The sequence below is a fragment of the Urtica dioica genome, chromosome 7 (assembly GCF_054948205.1).
Source record: "Urtica dioica subsp. dioica isolate 48M chromosome 7, U.dioica_male_clone48M_v1_H2, whole genome shotgun sequence".
Lineage (NCBI taxonomy): Eukaryota > Viridiplantae > Streptophyta > Magnoliopsida > Rosales > Urticaceae > Urtica > Urtica dioica.
The window spans coordinates 41,699,025-41,720,300 of record NC_142762.1 but is presented as its reverse complement, the minus strand read 5'-3'; the positions used below and the strand labels follow the sequence as shown (position 1 = coordinate 41,720,300).

The 21,276-nt window shown below is 38.8% G+C and overlaps 2 protein-coding genes across 3 annotated transcripts; one reads left to right on the top strand and one right to left on the bottom strand.

Annotated features, from left to right (window-relative positions):
* Positions 1–1,511: 1,511 nt before the first annotated feature.
* On the bottom strand, positions 1,512–4,820 carry LOC149391686 (glutathione hydrolase 1-like). Its single transcript, XM_089620041.1, has 6 exons — positions 4,467–4,820; positions 3,003–3,518; positions 2,684–2,919; positions 2,342–2,606; positions 1,872–2,009; positions 1,512–1,763 (listed from the first exon to the last, which is right to left on the bottom strand). The coding sequence occupies exons 1-6, from the start codon at positions 4,818–4,820 to the stop codon at positions 1,512–1,514; spliced, it is 1,761 nt and encodes a 586-aa protein (XP_089476167.1).
* A 6,536-nt stretch (positions 4,821–11,356) lies between these two features.
* LOC149391685 (CCCH-type zinc finger family protein) lies at positions 11,357–15,232 on the top strand. 2 transcript variants are annotated; one of them, XM_089619069.1, is made up of 4 exons: positions 11,357–11,579; positions 12,546–12,732; positions 12,916–13,026; positions 13,121–15,232. In XM_089619069.1, the coding sequence occupies exons 2-4, from the start codon at positions 12,622–12,624 to the stop codon at positions 14,951–14,953; spliced, it is 2,055 nt and encodes a 684-aa protein (XP_089475195.1). In that variant the 5' UTR covers positions 11,357–11,579; positions 12,546–12,621; the 3' UTR covers positions 14,954–15,232. The 2 variants fall into 2 exon arrangements, with proteins under 2 accessions (XP_089475195.1, XP_089475196.1); XM_089619070.1 differs by lacking the exon at positions 11,357–11,579 and adding an exon at positions 11,911–12,011.
* The last annotated feature ends 6,044 nt before the right edge of the window (positions 15,233–21,276 follow it).

The following is a 21,276-nucleotide window of genomic DNA, read 5'->3' as shown; positions in this document are numbered from 1 at the left end:
TTCATCGATTCGGTTGGTCTTGGTTACAATTCTAAGCTCGGATTAAAATTGAAAAATTTAGTTTCAATCCCCTAAAACATCCACCAATCTCTCTTGAGCCTTTAGGGACCTATTTTTTGACGAACTAACACCTTTCGGTTTGAGTTCTATTAAAACAAACAACCGCAATTAGCCCAAGATTTCAATTGACTACATCTACCCTTAGTCTTTATATATCTCTAGATAGGTGAATGATGAGATGAGTAAAGCTCGCTCGTTTATTACCTTTCGATTTCTAAATTAGCTTTAGGATTCACTAATTGGGTAGCTAACCTAACTAGAGATAAAACACAACCCGAAACCTATAGATTTCACTATCTAATCCAACCATGAAGAACAATTTCTGATCTTAGGATTGACCAACCAAAATCAACTCACGAACTACATCGCACCCCTTTAACTATTTAGCTACTCAAGATTATGAACAAACAAAGCAAAAGAGACATTGAATGCTAAACTCAACAACCAACAATAAATTGCATTAACTTCAACTAAAACTTCAATATTTAACTAAAGGGGAAATGGTGGCAATAATACTTAATGTTTGATCAAAATACTACTTATATACTCAAAGTTTTTTTCTTTGGCAAAAATACCACATGTTACGTTATAGTGGGTCCGTTACTACTCGGACCGTTAAGTTCTAACAGAAATTTTAACGGCAAAGTATTTACGTGTAACTAAATTTTAAACTTTGAATATTTTTGCCCCAGAAAAAAAAGAATGAGTATATAAATACTGTTTTGTCTAAACATTAAGTATTTTTGCGACCATTTCTCCTAAACTAAAAAAACTAATAAATTCAAAAGCTAACAATATTCAATGTTCATAACCAATATAAACTAAACCAAGTTCAAAACAACCATAAAATAATGCAAATAAGTTCAACAAAACATGAATAAAATAAAGAGAAAGGAAAATAGTAAACTATTAGAAATGATGATGATGGAATGTGTGTCACTTCACTCCTTATTCTTCAATCCAAAGTTTATTGGACTGAGTGATAAAAGTAAGAGAATCTGACTGTTCTTTTCAATCTATATCTTAAGAACCTCTAACTTAGTGGACAGAGTGATAAATTTAGCATGTTAATGGGATATGGTGCGAGTCTTTTTTCTTTTTTTTTTTGTCTTAAACCTTGAGAAACACACTGCTAGTGTTGCAAGTACCGCACTATATGAAGAATTTGCCAAATGTACTGCATCATCAAATAAAAAAATTAATTCTGTGGAAAGCCTATACTGTGCTTCTTCAGATGGATTGCGACCCAAGATACGTTTATTGTCTGAATAAAATTGGAGTTTTATTGGAACAGTGTATGATTGAGAAACATAGGAAAGAACTACTCTCTTGACATTATTGCAAGCCACAATCTCAACTCCCCTTCAAAAGAAAAAAAAAAGCCACAATCTCAACCATATAAGAGAAGGTATAGTTTTTTTTTCCCAAAACTGTTACAAGACTATACATTGTCAAAATCCGGCAGGTACACCACCCTTTCTTGGGTCACTCACTGCCATGAGCTCTCGGGAATATTTTTTACTATCTTTATTTTCCTTTGGATTATCCGTATTTTTAACGATAAGCTGGCAAATAGTCCCACCTGCAATGCCCTTCAGCACGTGATGCTTCTTTTCGAGGGCCTCCCTGATATTACTCGGAACTTCAAAGTGATCGCCCGTCACGGTTGTCCAGTTCTCGTAGTTTACAACATTCGGTATCAGCTGATCACATTAAAAATAAAAAAGAAATCTTTAGTTCCATGACTAAAAAGCAAAATAGAACATAATGCATAAAGGGAAAATTTATATTTGCTTATTTATTCATGAAACCTGGTGATAGATTCTTGGAGCCATGATAGAAGGCAGAGGACCCATTCCGCGGGCGAAATGGTTCAAGACAACCTCGCCGACCGCCGAGAAAATTAAGACTCCACCGCTCGCACCCAACACCGCCTTAATTTGATTGTTCTGTGAAAGAGCATACAATTGTCAAATGTTCATCCCATTGGTAAAAAGATGAGTAACTCATTACTTTTTAAAGGTCGCTAAGCCACGTAATCTATTTTACGTGGTATTGATCATTAACATGTCTCTCAAGATGGTGGCTCATAATTGAATTGACAGGGTTCAATTACTCTTTTGAGTTTTGTGGACTCTGATATCATGTTTAGTATTGCGAGATTCCACCTCAAAATCAATTGATAATGAAATGAGTAACTCGTGACACTTCAAACCTTGCAGAGTCCATTCATATTTCTGATATGGGATTGATTAAATAAATCCATGGTTGTCAATTATACCTTAAGGACTATGATCGGCGACATGGACGACAACGGCCTCTTCCCCGGTCTGATAAAATTAGCCGGGGCAGGCGGTAGAGATCCCGTCGCAACATTCCCCGGAATCGAGAAATCGTCCATTTCGTTGTTCAACACTATCCCTGTGCTCGGCGACATCATCTTCGAACCAAAGTACGAATTGACAGTCGTGGTCATAGACACCGCGTTGTTGTGACGGTCAACGATGGAGAAATGGCTTGTTCCATGGTTGATGATCTGATCCCACCTGTTATTCAAATAAATAAATAAATAAAATAAGAAAAAGGTAAAAGAGAAGAGTGGATTTAGCTAAAAACAACTTACTTGCCGCCGTAATGGCTTGAATCAAAGGTCGTGTCGTCGTTGATCTTCTTCCTTATTTCTTCGGCAAACTTGGGAGAGAGCATATCAGATAGAACCTTGGAAGTGTCGACAAATCCTGGATCGCCGAGGTTCATTCTCACGGAAAATGTGTATTTTAGAGCTTCAATCATCCGGTGGACGCCTAACGATCCAGACACGCCCGAGGGAAGTCCATATTGCGAAAGAATGTTTAGCAACTGTGTCGCCACAGATTCTAGTCATAAAAAATCTAACATGAAAATAGAAAGAAAAAAAATGTTAAAGAGATATTTCGATTTACGAGTATCATGGGCGGACCGCCGGAAGGAGGAGGCATGGAGAGTATTCGGTGCCCCATAAAATCAGCCGAAATCGGTTTGTTGACTTTGACTTTATATTCTTGCAAGTCCTTCATTGTAATAACGCCGCCGGCTCGACGGACATCTCTAACCAAATGAAGCCCGACCGAGCCGTTGTAGAAGGCCTCAATGCCAAGCTTGGAGATCTTTCTGAGGGTTTGGGCGAGCTTTCGGTTGTAGCACAAGTCTCCTTCCTTTAAGAGAGTGCCGTTGGAGGTGAATGTGGCGCGAAGTCCTTGGTCTTCGAAAATGGAGTCTTTGGAGGCGAGCATTTGGTTGTGTAAGTAACGAGATATCTTGAAGCCAAAGCGGGCAAGTCGCTCGGCCGGTCTGACCAACCTCGACCACGGAAGCCTTCCGTGCCGTTTCCAGGCTTCGTGGAGACCAGCGAGCTCTCCCGGGACTGCAACTGAGAGACTGCCTTTCGCTTTCAGGCTCGCGTTTCCCTTGTACATGTCCTGAGATTAAGTAAGAGGAAAAAAATAAAACATCTCTTATTATTACACAAGAGTAAAACATCTAGTTAAATGTAAATCAAATAAAAGATTAATCCTAATCAAGGTTTGAAATTGTAGGGATCGATGGAAATGCCGACGAAAAAATTCCAGAAATTAGAAAGGAAAAAAAAACACTTTTGACGGAAAAGAGTCGGTGGCCAATGGAAATACCAACACGGAAAATATGTTGCATAATATAATATTAAAAACAAAAATTTAACGATATAAGCCACATAAACATAAGCGTTTGCGTTTTAACCAACGTTTTGTAAACTTTTCGTAAGTAACCAAAATATTTCGTAAATAGTCAAAAATATTACGAAGTCAACGTTATCAACATATATTTACAAGAAATTTATTCTGCGTTTTTATCATTTTGATAGCGTAAATAAATTTACGTTGATATTTACCAAAAAAAAAAAAAAAAAATTAACGAAACGTTAGTAATTATGGCTAGATAACCACTGGAGCTGTTAAAAATGTGTTACAAACAAAATGTTAGGACATGGATTGCTAAAGTATTAGAGTAATATTAGATAATAGAGTCATATATAAAATATTAGAAAGTTAGTTAGCTTATAGGAGATTAAGAGGAAAAATGAATCGATAGCTTTGGATTAGGAAGAAGGTCTCAATTTGGAGAGCACGGATCTCTCATTCATATTCCAATCCATACAAGAAAATATTCACTGCGGATCACAAAATAGCTCAAAAGGCCCAGTTTAACCTTTTTTTTTCAAAAAATTTACTGTAAAACCGTCAAATTCGTACTTCACTCTAAAAAATTGACGGATTATAAAAAAAACAAAAATTTCAACGATTTTTTTCTCAAAATGTAAAATTATATATGTAAATATACTTGTTTAAAAAAAAAAAAAAATGAAAGTGAGAATTATTGAGAGAGCTTACCTGAGAAGCAAGCAAGGGGGCGGTTTCTCGCATGTCGTAGGCACGAGGGTGGGCACGGGAGGGGCGGACGAGCATGAAGGCTCCCCCTCCGATCCCGCTGGAGGCGGGCCCCACGACGCCGAGGCAGAGCGCGGCCGCCACCGCCGCGTCCACCGCATGGCCCCCTCCGCGCAGCACATCCCTCCCGACCCTCGAGCAGCGCCCGTCGTCCGTCGCTACCGCCCCGTGCCGTGCCCCCACCGCCTCTCTCCTCCCTCCCTCCGCGCACGCCCACGCCATCATCGCCACTCCCACCACCACTTGTATCACTACACGTCTCATTTCAACATACCACCCACTCAGACTCAGGTGCATTATATTCTTATATATATGGAACGTGTTGAGAAGATCATATTCATAGTGTCTATCGAGAGAGAGAGAGAACAATGAATGACTTACGTCTTGTTGCTGACATCATCACTTCAATATTGAGACAGCGAGAGAGAGAAGAGGATAAGGGTTTCTATTTCTCTTGTATTGATGGATCGATCTCAGAGTTATTTGGTGCAGAGGGACGAGTATTTATACAGAATAAATTATGAAAGCTTTATAGGATAATAATGACAACTCACATCAAATGCCGTAGCAATCCTCCAATACGAGGTTCTGTGTGACTTGCTGGAGAGTGAACTCACATATAATAATCTTCTATTTAAAGGCATATCTGCGGGGATTTTCTCACATGAAAACTACCATCTATTCTCTGCATATCCATAAACTATACAACCTCATGTCCATCTATTCAATTTGGTGTCAGTTATGGCGTGTATAGATTCTGTATTATTTGATTACTGATTTTATTTTGTGATATATGTCTTGTAATTTATATATATATATACCTATATATTCCTGATTCACTTTTCTTATTTTGACTCATAGAGATAAATCTAGTGTGATGTGTGAATGTAACTATTGGTGAGCAGGCAGTGACGGATCTAGGTGGGATCAGGGTGGGCCAATGCCCCCCTCAATTTTTGAAAATTATTTTTTAATCCCAAATTTTTAAATTTTTTATAATTTTACCCCTAAATTTTACTAATAATTATGTTTTTGACCCAAATTTGTAAGTTTTTTTCAATAATGCCCCTCCTAAAAAATATTTCTCAAATTTGCCCCCCTTGATTGAAATCCTGGCTCCGTCGCTGTGAGCAGGAATTTTCAGTAATGAAGATATTGGATTTTTAGGTTTTGATAGAGAGAATGATCCGGAAGAAAGCTTTGTTCTTTCAATTAGAATCAGAGTGAACATGAATTCACTCCACACATCAACTTTGTACAAAACACCAGCTTATATAGCTGAGCGACAATAAAAAATCAACTAAAACTAAGTGACTAGTCAAAATGACTTATCGTTTTGGATACCAAGGGAAAGAAACAAAGTAAACGACACAATCAGAAAATAAAATGATTAAGTCTAAAACACGTGGTTCCAATAGAAGATTCAAGAGACTGGCTGCATTTTGGAACTTTATTCTTTTTCCATCTTATAACGTTTGATTAGCTATAGACTATAAGTAAAAAAGTCATAGTGGATAAAGATGTATATAGGCCTGGCCAAGTGAGCTGTCTTTTTTTTTAAGCCCAAAAGAAGTTCGAGCCTCATTCGAACTTTTTTTATTGGACGGGATCGAGATCGAGGAATAAGACCTTAAACGCAACTCGGGACCAAACCCTCGACCACCGGGGTCGAGGCCTGGGCCCAGACCCGAGCTTAAAAAGAGCCTAAATTGGCCTAAGAAAATCATAACCATAATCATAAAAATAATTATAAATAAATATGTTTTAAATTAAAAAAATACATACTTATAATAGAAAAACAAAATTTTTTTAACAAAAAACATATATATATATATATATATATATATATATCATTAATACTAAAATTTATTTATGTGTTAAAAATATTTTTTATACATAAAAGCAAACATTTTAAACAAAAATAAAATATGAATTTTATTTAAAAAGGGTTGTACTCGGATCGGGCCTAATTAAGGCCAAATCGGGCCCGGATTGAGATTTTTTTAGGGATAAAATACCCCAGCCACTGTAATTTTAACTTATAATCTTGTCTAATTATATGCTACGACTAAATAAGTTACGGGACACTTAGAGACATATGCCTCATCCCAAAAGAAATTTACCGCCCGCATTAGGGACGATTTTGGGCATTGTTGTCAATAGGTAAATGGTCAAATTGCCTTATTTTGGTTATTCTTGAATCGCAAGTTTCTATATGAGATTTGTAACTAAGTAGGCCACTTTAAACATGTGATTTTGGATCTAACATATGTTTGACAATTTTTAGGGATATAGCCAAATGGCTTATGTGACAATAATTAAGGTCTGATTTGCCCTTATTTATTAACAAATTCGTCACTTTATTTCTCCTATTTTTTTCAAATAATTTTTTTTTGCATCAAAAGTTCAAAAATTCGTATCTTTCTCATACGAACTCGAAATTGAGTGATTTTAGATCCTACAAATTTGTGGCGTCGAGATCTTCAAAAATAGACCCATTGTGTTTGATGAACTTTCTTATTTTGTCTCATATAGATAAATCTGGCGTGACGTGTGAATGTAACCATTGGTGAGCATGTGTTTTTCAGTAATGAAGTTTCAAAAGACTGGCTGCCCTTTTCAACACCTTTCAATTTTGTCGCAGCTCTTGTTTGTTAAACTTTTTTCTCTTGCAGCTTTATTCCTTGTCCATCTTATAATGCTCGACTAGCTATTGACTTATAAGTAAAAAAAAAAAAAAAGTCGTAATGGGTAAAGGACTAAAGCTGTAAAAGGGTCGGGCCAAGTCGGCTGCCTTTTTTTTCAAGCCCAAAAGAGTATCGGACCCTACCCAAATCCTTTTATTGGACGGTCGGGCCGAGTCGAGCCTAAAGAATAGGACCTTAGGTCCAACTCAAAACCAAGCTCTCAACTATCGGGGCCGAGGTCTGGACCCAGACCCGAGTTTGAAAATGGCATAGCTTCAAAAAGTCATAACTATAATCATAAAAAAATAATAAATGAATATTTTTTAATTAAAAGAAATACACTTTTATTTAAAAAAACAAAAAATTTTAGTAAAAAACTTTTATATCATTAATTATAAAATTTAATTTATGTGTCAAAAACACTTTTTATACATAAAAAAACATAAATTTTATTTTAAAAAGTTAGGCTCGAACCGAGTTTAATTGGGGTCCGAGCCACGCCCAAGTTGAGTTTTTTTTTTTAAGGGGATAAATACCTTCCGCGACTGTAACTTTATCTTATAAACTTGTGTAATTATAGGATGCGAATAAATAAAATATCGGACACTTAAAGACAAATGACTTATACGGGACAATTTTAGGTGTTGTTGTCAATACGTAAATGGTCAAATTATCTGATTTTGGTCAGTATTTGAATCTCAATTAAGCTAAGAGAAAAACAACCGGTGAATAGCGATGAACAATATTGCCTTATTTTGATTCGTATTTGAATCTCAATTAATGTAACATAAAAACAACGGGTGAGTAGCGATGAATGATGTAGCTAAAATTTTGCATAGAGAGTCGCATTATCTTTTAGGGTACATCTTTATATGGAAAAAATCATCCAATGGTCTAGAGATTCATAGGATATAAGATGAAATTACATGCGCCAATCTAAATATATTTATCGATTACCTTTAAGGCAAAGTGACATAAGAGCAAAATCCAAATTCTTTGATTGTTGTCTGGTCATATGATTCGACCTTAACTTTTAATGGTTGACTTCAGCAATCATATGAGTTTGTTAAATGAAATCTTTTGTAGCAAAAAAAAAGACATTAGCAATCATATTTTTTTGTAGAAAAAATTATGATGTAATATGTCTCTAACTAGTATTTAGACTTTGAGTGGATGAACTGTAAAATAAAAGAGAAATTATGAGTGGATTGTAAATTATAATAACATTGATTGATATACTAATAAGAAAGATTGAACGACTATTCCGTCTGTTATCAAGATCAAACGAATAAAAAACTATCAACAAAATAAAGTTTTCACTAGCAACATAAACAAAAAAAAATTACCAAATCAACATGAAAAACAAACAAACACAAAATTAAAAACAAATCTCAAGAAAAATATGTCGTCGTATTCCAAAATCCACCTAAAGTCTTGTCGCCGTCCAGCCTTCGAACTCTTACATTCCTCGCTGGGAACGAAGGCTCCAGCCTCGCAAAACACCTCACCGTTCCGAAAGCCCAAGACGTTGCATCCTAGTCCGCCAAATAAGAGCCACTAGTAGACTATACAAAGAAGCGGAGAGACGAGAAGGAATACATGATTTATATGCAAAACTCCCTTTTCAAAAAAAAAAAACATGATTTAAAATATTTAATCGTGTCTTCAAAATATTTAATATACATTTATAACAAAAAAAAAAAAATAGCTAGAAATCAAGTTTAGAATCCCAAATTTTAATAGGCAACAAAATATCCAGATTTTCTATTGCTACAGACTTTTATGTGTTTTTTCTCTTTTTATTTTTCGTGATTAAACTTATTTGACCTAGTCATCTGCTACGAGAAACGAAGTGTCAAAACATCTAATCATGATTTCAAAATATTTAATCCATTTTTATGTAACAAAAAAGTAAGAAGCTCATAAAATTTAATCATGCCTTTATAATTGTTTATCGAGTCTTATAGGTTGGTTTATAGGTTGATTTTGTTGATTTATTAACAGCACCATCAATATCATGTTGTTTTGTGACTGTTTGTATACCCGTGACCCTGTTTTAGGTCTTTTTTTTGTTGTTGCTATAAATGTGTATGTATTCACTATTTTGCACATATAACTATTTCTATTTTGTTGAAATTATTGCAAATTAATCATATTGAAAAGTTGTTTACAAAAGTTAACTACATATAATGATTAATGATGTTTACTAATCAAGAGATATTGTAATATACATGTGAGTAATTATCTCTAAATAGTTAAAAACGATTGAAACACGATTAAATTAACCATTTAACACGATTATTAAATGGTTTAATTTAAACGGATATGATTTTGTAAAAAAATAAACAAAAAATTGGCTACGTAAACCACCTAAACTATATGAATTGTAAATTAGCCAACCTTTGGTAAATAATTTGTAAATAGCCAACTTGCATACGTGGCAGCCAATTAACTACCTAAAATATATGTTCGGTTGTGTTAAATAAGGCTTTTATTAATTTGTTAATAAGTTTACTTGGCTATTTACAAGAAATTAACCAAAGGTGGACTATATCTCAATCCACTATATCCGTGTGGCTATATAACTTAATAACCCAAAAATAAATGGTCGGATTTGGATCTAAGTTTCAAACACGATTAATAAATGGTCGGATTTGATTCTATCGCATATTTTCAATAACACGATAAACACGACACGATTACGACACGAACACGAATTTGCCATCTCTACTTAAAAACACACACAAAATCGTTCGAAAATTAGAATCAATTATTTAAAAATATTAATCATGTTTTAAAACTCTCAAGAAGAAGAAGAAGAAGAAGAAGAAGAAGGACGGCGATGGCGATGAAGATCGACGGCGATGGAGACGAATATTGACGACGATGGTGATGGAGATCGATGACAATGACAACGGAGATTGATGACGACGTTGATGACGATCAACGGTGATGTTGGTGACGGAGATCAACACCAATGACGATGACAACCGACGACTATGGCGACGACGGAGATCGACGGCGACGGAGGTCGACAGTTATGACGATGGAGATCGATGACAATAGGGAGTTTGATCACGTTGGAGATCGACAACGATAGAGACGAAGATCTATGACGGCAACGGCTACGTTTGCGCTAGGGTTTTGAGATTCGCATTTTAGAAGTGAAGCGTTTGTGAAATAGAAAGTGTCTTATCTCAACCTGGCTTATTGGAAATTTCGGCCTTCCAATAAGCCGATAAGGACGGCTTAATGGCTTAACGAAAATTTTCCTTCCGTTAAGCCATTAAGCCGTTTCCGTTTCTTATTGGAAGCCATTATTCCGTTAAGCCAATAAGCCGTTTTGATTTCAATTAAAATGTAAAATCAAAAGGACTAAAATGTTACGTTTTTAATAAAAAGGGTTAATATGCAAACTAAATTTTATCTTTACATACAAACTATATAATGAAAATATTTTCGAGACGTTTTTATTTTAAGTAAGAAACGTGGACGAAACCACGAAAATTTTATTAATGAACCCTCACTTGTGGCGGAGGAAAACCGTGGTTACAATAAATATCATAAAACGAAAGGATTACAAAAATAAACCGTGGTACATAAACTATATTTTAGAAACTATATTATATTAAACTATATAGAAAATTTAATTTAGAAACTATATTATATAAATTACATAGAGCTTGATGAGATTGTAGAGAGAATTGTAGAGAGAATTTAATGGATGATGTTGTGAAAAATTGGATTGAAATGAGTTATATTTATAGAGAAAAGGATGAAAGTGTAAAAAAATTAATAAATCCGTGTATAAACAGTAAAATAACGGAAACCGCGGAAGCCGAATTTCCGTGTAAACGGTTCTGCGGAAGCCTTCTTTCTGTATAGACGGAAGCCGCTAAGCCGTTAAGCCGAGCCACGCGCGGAAGGAAGGAAGGCTTCCGCATTTCCGTCTCCAACAAGCCAGGTTGAGTCTTATCCAATTAGGGATAAGTAAAGGGTATTCTTGTTGTGGGTGTGTGTGTGTGTTTTTTTTTTGACTAGTTGCTAAGCCTACACTTTAAAAATAGCTAAATAACCACGTCACCCTACAGATCCGAACCGTTAATTTGTTAGTTCAACCCGACCCAAGAATGTTAACCTAGAATTCCACTTGAGCCACCATTATCTCTTCTCTTTCGACAATCACTTACCACACCTTTCGATTCTCAAAAGCTATTTCAACTCTCTATCCATCACTTCCGTCGGAGCTCTAGAATCGCCGACGAGCTTCGATTCCTCACCGGTGGCCTCGTCCTACCAGGAATTCATTCATGTGCGCTCGTCGCGGCGTTCAACGGGCCGTTCTGATTCTCGTCAACCACTTGTAACGGTAAAAAATCGGAAATCGTTCTTTCCAGATCTGAAGTCTTTTTGGATATGTTTTTAGGGTTTCGGTTTTGAGTATTGGCGTGATTTTTTCCTGGGACGATTTCTCGTTGAAGTCGGTTCATTAAAAGTTTGGCATCATCATCGGTTTACTACTTTTTATTTACAGTGAATATATATATATAATTGAAAAGGAAAAAAAATTTGGGCTTCTAAATCCATCCACACTTTCTTGTCTCACGTGCAATGCTCCAACGATCTGATCGTTCTTTTCGTTTGATCCGACGGTCCAGATCTCTCGACGAGTAGGTAGATGTGAGAAAGTGTAGCCTCACGTACTCGAGCCCTAAAACTATTCTTCTTCGTCTTCTTCTCCATCTCTTTCCCAACTTCGATCCTCATATCTGTTTGATTCTTAATCTTATCCTAGCATCAGGTAGAAAATCCCTCCCTCGATCAAGTTTGAATCTTTTTCTTCTGTTTCTAGGTTTTCGTGGTCGTAAGATTGATTAGTATTTACGGATTTAGGAGTTCAAAGGGTTTCGATTCAAGCTTGTAGCTTTAAATTTATCGTTCCGAGTTGATCTCCTTTGGGCCTGCACTTTGATCTGATATTATCGGACTTGTCTTGATTCGTTACTATGATTGTGTGACCTAAAGTTTCAATTTAAGCTATGTATTGGATTAATTTTGGGGGAGGAAACAGAAACCCTTTCCATTTGGTTCGATTTAGCTAGACTTCTAGTTGTCAAGATTCAAAGGAGTCTTGTATTGGAAAGTAACGTTGAGAAGATGGAAAATTTTAGAAGAGTTGATTTTTTATTTTCCTTCTTCTTCATATATAAGGTCTTATCAAAACCTTACCTTACCTATTTGGCACTCTATCTACAAGGGGAAAATTAAATGATAGTCATTTTTCGTAAATGACTTGTGTGATATTGCTTTAATTGCGTCATAATATCTGTTGCAGATCTCCTATTCTCTATTTATTTAAGTTGAGAACAAAGTCGATCCGCTGAGATTTCGAGGAATAAGAAGCCGCCGCGATGGTAGCAGATGCGCAGCAACAGCCACAACTGGCCACCGCTGAAGATGAGGCCGTGAAGAGAAACACAGACTGTGTCTACTTTCTCGCTTCACCCCTCACTTGCAAAAAGGTCCGCCTCTCATTAATATCATTTTTTTTATGTAGTCTATTGAATTCGATTATAGTTTTTGCTAGATATTATTCCATCGCTGTTGCCGTATTGTTAGGAAAAGCAATATGCGTGTTAATCATTCAGTGACTGCTGTTGGATTTTTGTGATAAATGAACCCTTCTAACACAATACCTGTAACAGGGAAGCGAGTGCGAATATCGCCACAGCGAATATGCACGGGTCAACCCCAGAGACTGCTGGTACTGGCTGAACAGTGCTTGCCTAAATCCAAAATGCGCATTTCGACACCCTGTAAGTTTCTTTCCATATTAACCTCTACTAGAGTAAAGGGAAAACTATATATTCAATAACAAATTGTTGTCACTGACACCGGTTTATTATTCAGCCTGTCGAAGGTCTGTTAGGAGTCCAGGCACCGCAGTCTTCTGGTGGGTTTCCGGTGCCCTCGGGACAGACCGTAGTAGCTCCTATGCAAGCCCCTGTGACTCCTGTCACTCAGAGCTCCGCTAAGCAGCCCGTTACTTGCGTGTTCTTCCAAAAGGGGTATTGCATGAAAGGCGACAAGTGCTCTTTCCTTCACGGCCCGAATCCTCCGACCAGTGCTAAACCCGCTCAAGGACCGTCAGCTCCACCGCAAGGCATCGAACCGTCGATCGTAAAGAACGTGTTTTCCGGCGGCCTTCAGAGGTGCTCGCAGGAGCAAAAGCTTCCTCATGCGCATATGGCCAAGTCCGTCGTCGGAGCACCGCCGCCACCTCACAGAGCCGACCCGATTTCGAAGCCGCTTACTTTGCCCGGAAACGGATTCGGTATCGAGAGAAGCCTGTTGCCGATAAAGCCGTTCGACGACGAGCGTCACAGGGCAAAGGCTCTGATGAGCAATGGGGTTCCGACTAACCACCGTCCCAACCGCGTGCCGAGCGATCACGGAATTAACAACGGTAAAGAAGCTGACGAGTTCATGAGAGAGTCGTCGCCGGGTTTCGATGTTCTCGTGGAGGACGAGCTCAGAGACGAGGAGTACTTCCACGCGGAGGATCGTCAATACGGAAGGTTAAGGAGCTTGGATGTGGACGACGAGTACGACATGGACCGGCCCGTTTCGGGAGCCGATGTCGACCCAGACAGGTTCCGCGACCACCCGCGTGGCTTCGAGCCTCGGATCCAAGGCCAGTACGATTCGTGGGAGCCGCGCCGGGATAGAGATAGAAAGCCGATCGGTCCGCCGCAGTTCGATAGAAGGGGTTATCGTAAATCCATCAGCCCGGATAACATCGAGGGCCTGGATTTAAGGCACCAGCTATCCAAGCACAAGCGAGTCAACGGGCTGCGATCGTCCATTGATCGTTACGATGCTCACGAGAGACACAGCAACGACGACCGAAGCCACAGGACTTCTCGGAGAGATTCGCAGCCGGCGCAGCAACACAAGGCCCCACTAAGCAGTCGCCTCAGGGGGAGAATAAATTTCGGCCCAGAATCCCGGGTCGATAGGGACTTGGATAGGCCGAGGAGTAGCCGAGGCAGATTGTCTCCGAAACGGCCTCAAACCTCGACCTCGTCCTCGTCCACGTACGAAGGGAGATTCAGGGACAGGCTAAAGGGAAGAGTCGTTGACGAGGTAGGAAACGGAAGGAGCGCTCGTGACGGAAGAGAGATCGTCAATTACGAAGGCATCGTCGATTTCTCGGCGCCCCCGAAAGGCTTGTCGGAGGTGAGACGCGGAGGAGCCGAGAATAAGGAACCGTCGATCCTCGGGAAGAGAAAGAACGCTGCTTCTCAGCAGCCCTCCGAAGGAGCAAGCAGCGGCGGTGTTTCGTTCGACGGACCGATGCCTCTGAGCGAGATTCTGAAACGGAAGAGAGAAGCGTCGGAGAGAGAGAAAAGTGCGGCGAACACGCAGACACAGCCCGGCCTCGACAGGGAAGAAGGCGAAGTCGGGGACAAAGGCGAATCGGGTGCTGATGTGGCAGCTGAAACGATTGAAGACGAGAAGACCGAGCTCGAGGGCGGTGATGGAGTGACGTACGATGAAGCCGCCGTGGACGATCAAGATCTCGATCAGGCTCATGGGGATTATGAGTACGAGGAAGAGGAAGAAGAAGTAGAAGAAGAAGAAGAAGACGAGGAAGGTGAATATGAGGTCGAAGGCGAAGAGGAGTACTTTGAAGACGAAGAGGACGACTTTGCTAAGAAGATTGGCGTTCTGTCCTCGTAAAACCGGAGGAGCTATGATCAAGAGATGAAGTATTCATCAATTATTAGCCTTTGTTATTTCCCATAAAATATGATGTTTGTGTGGAAATTCAATTAGGTCCCCTTTTTCTCCTCTTTTCTAAGAATCACTGGCATGGCTTTTCTTCTTTTTTATTAGAAGTAGAAATATGAAGAGGGTGTTTATTTAATTTTTATATGTACTTTTAGCCAAAACATTTCATTTGTATTTGAAGAAAACAGATTTAATGGGATTTTCTTTGTGGTGGAGGAATTTTGGGTATGTCCTCTTGTAAAACTTGAACAATTAATTAATTAAATATCTAGTCAACTCTTTGTCACGGTTTCTCTCATATCATTGTTGAAAGTTGGAAACAACTTCTGAACTAACATTTCGAGGAAAAGAAGAAAAAAAAACCTATGAACACACATTACTTTATCCGCGTAACACTCTTTTGTGTGTGTGTGTCAGTGTGTGTGTGTGTGTGTGTTTTCCTTCTTTTCCTTTTTCTGGTCGCTGTTGGAGTTGGAGTAGTTGTGTTTTTTGGGTATAGATTTGTACTTTTCTTTTCTTTGCTCCCATTTGTACTTAATCTTTTGCGAGAACGTTGGATTACATTTCCCCCAAATTGAGAGCCAGACACGATATATATATATATATATATATATATATATATATATATATATATATATATGTGTGAAATTGTGATAAAAATCTTCTCTTTTTTTTTTCTTTCTTTTTTTCTTCAAAATTATATGGTTGTCATAGTCTTGAGTTTTAGACGAGGTTTTTTTTTTTCCCTTTCCAAATCTAACGGGGGATGCACTTGAAAATTTTGAATATATATATATATATATATATATATATATATATATATATATATATATATATATATATGAAGAGTACTCTATGCATATTATCCTTTTTTTTTTTGCTAGCACTCTGCATATTAACTTAACTCACGCGACTTCTTCTTGGCTGAGAGTAAACGTGGCTTACCGGTAGCGGGACGGGACGGAATCCCCGCTACCGGTAAGCACAGTAACGGGACGGGAGGTCCCGTTAAGCGTAACGGACGGGAGTCCCGTCCCCTTACTGTAGCTAACGGGATCCACGGATCCCGTTAGCGACCGTTGAAGTTTGTTTTTTTTTTTTTTTTTTTTTTTTAATCTCGGCCGTTGGATCAAAGATCCAACGGGAGCCGTTTGAATATATCCGTTTGAGCGAAAATGAGGTTTTTTTTTTTATTTTTTTTTTCCCACTTATTTCTAAAATTTATAAATACCCCCCCATTTCATTCATTTTCTTCACACCTTTCACTCAAACTCTCTCAAATTCTCTCAATCTCTCTCTCTAATTCTCTCAAACTCTCTCAATTTTACTCTCTAAAGCTTTCATTTTCTCATGGCATCATCATCCCACAACCGAGGAGGTCGAAGGGGAAGAGCTTCCCGAGGTGAACGAATGCACCGTTTTGAAGAAAATTGGTTGCATTTGTCTTAAAACGCCCCCGACCCAAACACCGAATACTCTTTCGATCCAAATTATGTTGCTCCTACTTTCCACAATACGGAATTCACCGAAATTCCAAACACACAAATGCCATATTATCCTCAAATGGATCCCGAGCAAGCATATCAAGCACAAATACCGCCATCCGAAGTCGCTTTTCAAGAGTTTCAAGTGTTCGAGCAACATTATCGTCAATCCCAAAATCCAAATGAAGAAGAAGACGACGACGAAACCCAAGATCCAAATGAACAACATGATGACGAGGAGGAGGAAGATGAAGAGACGTCCCACCACCACCACCTCAGCCTCGAACTCAAGTTCCACGACCTCGACAACGTGAGCAACAAGAGGATACCCGACAAAGACGACAACGACGTGCCCGAGAACAACAACAACAACAACCACCTCAACAACAACAACAACCACCGCAACAACAACAACAACCTCAACAAGCACAAGCACCACGACGTCGAGCGAGGTCTGTTGTCTGGACGTTCTTTGAAGAGGTGATTGCCAACGGTGAAAAAGCCGGAAAATGTCACGTTTGTGGCAAAATCTTTAGCGCTCATAACACTAGAGTTGGGACGTCGCTATTGTGGAGTCATCACAGACACTGCCAGGGGGGGACACAATCTGGAGCCTCTACAACCCAAGTAAGTAACATCGATCCTTTAAGATTTAGACGTGATTTAGTTGAATATTTTGTATCAACCGATCAATCTTTTAGTCATATCGAATCTCAAGGCTTTGTTAGATTCATTAGTTCTTTTATTCCAAACGTACAAATAATGTCTAGGAAAGCCTTGAGATCCGATATCCTAAAATGGTTTTTAGGAGAAAAGGAACAAATGAAAGACTCAATATCCTCTGGTAGATATAGCGTAGCCTTAACATCGGATATATGGACCGGTCAATCTAAGATGGACTTTATGAGCGTTGTAGTCCATAACATAGACGACGATTGGAACCTGAACAAACGTATCATAGCGTTTAGGAGGATAGAAGGTTCTCACACTGGTGAGAACATCTTAGATATCATAGTTAGTGTTTTAGATGAGTGGGGTTTGAACAATAGGGTTATATCTGTGACCTTAGATAATGTCACTAGCAACAACGTCATGATTAGGGAGTTGACCCAAAAACTTAACGCAGACGAAACCCTTATACATCAACGTTGTGCTACCCACATCATCAACCTTATAGTTCAAGCCGGAGCCGCTAGTTACGACCCTTCGATAAACAAGATTAGGAATTACATAAGTTGGATAAATAGTTCAACCTCTAGAGTAGATGAGCTTAAGAGACGGCTTAGACTAAACAGCCTTCAAGAACGCACCTTTCACCTAGATAACAAAATTAGGTGGAATTCAACCTTTCTTATGCTGACCAACTTCTTATCCGAGCGTTACGTCGATGTTATTGTTTCTTACATTAACAGCGTACATGGCGAAAACGCTATATCTGATTTGGATATTAGGATGGCTGAATCATTTGTTTCTTTTCTCGACATTTTTTATAAAGAAACTTGTTATCTTTCTGCTGTTTACACTCCCACTTCTTTTCTCGGTCTTCATACTATGACCGCAATAGCTGTGCATCTTGATAAAAATAAAAACGAAACTATTTTTCAAGATTCTATTCAAGCAATGACAGCAAAGTTTTTAAAATATTGGGGGGCTGGAAAGGTTCCATTACTATACGGTTTTGGAGCCATTCTAGACGTCCGATGTAAAATTGGAGGTTTAAATTTTTTTTTGAAATACATAAGAAACCATTTTGTGGACCAAGATTACGTTGCACTTGATCTTCCGAGGATCGTGCAAGCTTTTTTTGATCTTTTCAAGGTTTACGAGGCGAAACTTCTACCGCAATACCGAGCGCAACCTTCTCAATCACAGACGCAATATCCGAGAAGACACCAATACACGAATGTCTTCGTCAACGCGCCCGCGTACAGCCCGTCTCCTCAACAACAAGAAGCTGGGACAAGTCAGACGAGGTCAAGCGCAACCGACGCACGGTCCCATCCGGAGATCCAAGAGTACGATAGGAACGATTGGGTCAGGTCGGATGACGAAGCCATCGACCTCTTGGTTTGGTGGAGGCAGAATGCAAGGAGGTTTCCGATCTTGTCATCTATGGCACAAGACATCCTCACCATCCCAGTTTCAACTGTGTCCTCTGAGGCGGCTTTTAGCAGCGCGGGCCGGATCATCGACGATAGAAGATGCAGCCTGAAACCGGAGATGGTCGAAGCATTGACGTGCGGAAAAGATTGGATTCAACATCGAAATCGAGCACAAGAAACATTCATGTGCTTCGATATTCTAGACGATTTTGAAGTTGATTCTGCAAACGTAAACATAAATGGTTAAAGTATCGTGTATAACAAAGGGATATCCCGGCCCTTGTCCGGGATACATTTTCAAACATTTAACGAGGAAAGGGGTGCTCTTTTTCCTCGCCGTCGCACCTTTTTAGGGGTCGGTGAGGTTTTTTAGGAGGCCCATTTTTAATTTCACATTCTTCTTTATTGTTTTTTTCTACCCATTTTTTATTATTTAACAACATTCATATTTTTCATTTCTACCCACTTATTCAAAATCTTTTCACTTTAATCCTTTCATTTTATTTCTTAAATTCTTTTTTTCAATTCTTTTTTAATGCCTAACGGGATCCGCGGATCCCGTTAGACATTACCGCCTCCGTCCCGTTATATAACGGAACGGGACTCCCGTTTGGCGAATTAACGGGAGTCCGGGCGGGGGCGGGACGGGAGGCGCGGTACCTCCCGGTAAGCCACGTTTAGCTGAGAGCTAGCTGACCAGGATTTACTATTATTTTTAGTAACATTGATACTTTGGAGTTTGGACTAAAATAATAACTATGATTTGAACATTTTAACTAGTAACTGTAGAGTTATATATCTACAACTGTTGTTAATTGTAGACTTGTAAGTTTATAATTTATGAAAACTGTATACTTTCATGTCTACAATTACTAATAAAAGTATCCAAAATATTTTGATCAAAATTATTAAAATTGCTACTAATTGGGGCATTTCCCGTGAATATTGTTGGCTTGAGTTGTGTTTTAATAAAGCCTAATAAAGTTGGGCTGATTCAGTGAAAACGCACCAAAGAACTAATTACGTTAAAATTAAAAATGATAACTAAATTAGAGAAATTGACACATCTACTGCTATTTGATAACTCATTTATCATTTTCCACCAAAATATTAATTTGAACAATTCTACTATTGGTCAAGTGTGCAAAGACTCTTTTACACTTGATTTCCTTTTCTTTTCTTTCCGAAATCAGTCTCTCATTCTATGTTCTCTCGTTCTCTCTCTTTCAACATAAACAAAAAAAAAACTTTAAAATCTTTCATGGTCTCCCAATCATCTCTCTGCCGCCTCTTTCCGGCCACCACCGCCACCTCCAACAGGCTCTCGTGGGCCCACGCCAAACTCTTTGGAGACCTTGTCCCAATTCTTGCGCTCTGGTACAGTGACCAGTCGAGCCGCCCGGTCCAGACAAGTCACGTCACGAGCTTCTGGACCTCCGACATGTGGACATGGGCGAACGAGGAGAAGTGGGCCAAGGCGTACACGATGAACTGAAGCCTGTGAAGCTTTAGAGAGAGGTCGGACCCGTTTCATTTAGGTCGCCACCGGCCTCAACGCCGACCGGAGAATATCGGCGTCGGAGTCTCCTCTGCTTCCGGATCCGGAAGCTCCTCGGTGGGCCCAAGGAGTTATGAGTTAGTGTTTGATTTTACTCGCTTCCTTGTATTGCAATTTAAGATTTGAGATTTGTATTTCAGAAGGACATGATTCTACTCGGATTAACTATAAATCCATGTACAGATTAATTTCGTAAATAATCTGTCTGGTGTAAATTTCGTGTGTGTGTGTATATATATATATATATATATATATTTATATATATATATACACACACACACGAAATTTACACCAGACAGATTATTTACGAAATTAATCTGTATATATTATTGGGTGGTCATTTTGTCCAGTAGTTGTCATTAGTATTATTAGAGTATAGCGTACAGCTTAAGTCACAGCCGTTAGTTTGTTGTTAGTAACAGATGAACGGCTGTGCATTAAGCTCAAGTCAGTATTTATATACTCAACGTTGTTGTAACTGTACTCATTCAGTCATTCATTCAGTCAATAATACAAACAGTTATAACCGCCTCTGAATCTCTCTCTCTCTCTCTCTCTCTCTCTCATATTCTGTTATGGTATCAGAGCTAGTACTCAAACAGATCTAGATTTTCGATCGCAATTCAAGCTACGTCAATGGCGAATCAATCCATACCTCAGATGTACACCGATCCACAAGTTCAAAGCTCGACAAATCCGATCAAAGCGTATCAGAACTATGTTCCTCATATGAATCCTTTGACGCTCCGATTGGATCGCAACAATTTCCAATTCTGGAGTTCTCAGGTTTTGTCAACCACGCGTACTCATGGACTTGAAGGTTTCTTATTTGGATCAGTACATGTTCCGCCTCAATTTCTCAATTCGACTGATTCAACTGGTGCTGCAACTAGAATTCCTAATCCAGAGTATGTAATCTGGCTTCGTCATGATCAATTTCTCTTGAGCTGGCTGTTTGCTTCGATCTCGGAGAGCATGCTTGGACATGTCAATCGGTGCCTCACATCTTCAGATGTCTGGTCAACTCTTGGCTAGATCTTTCAGACAACCTCGAAAGTAAGAGTTCTTCAACTACGTCTCTTACTCCAGACTACGAAGAAAGGAAGCATGAGTATTGATGAATTCATT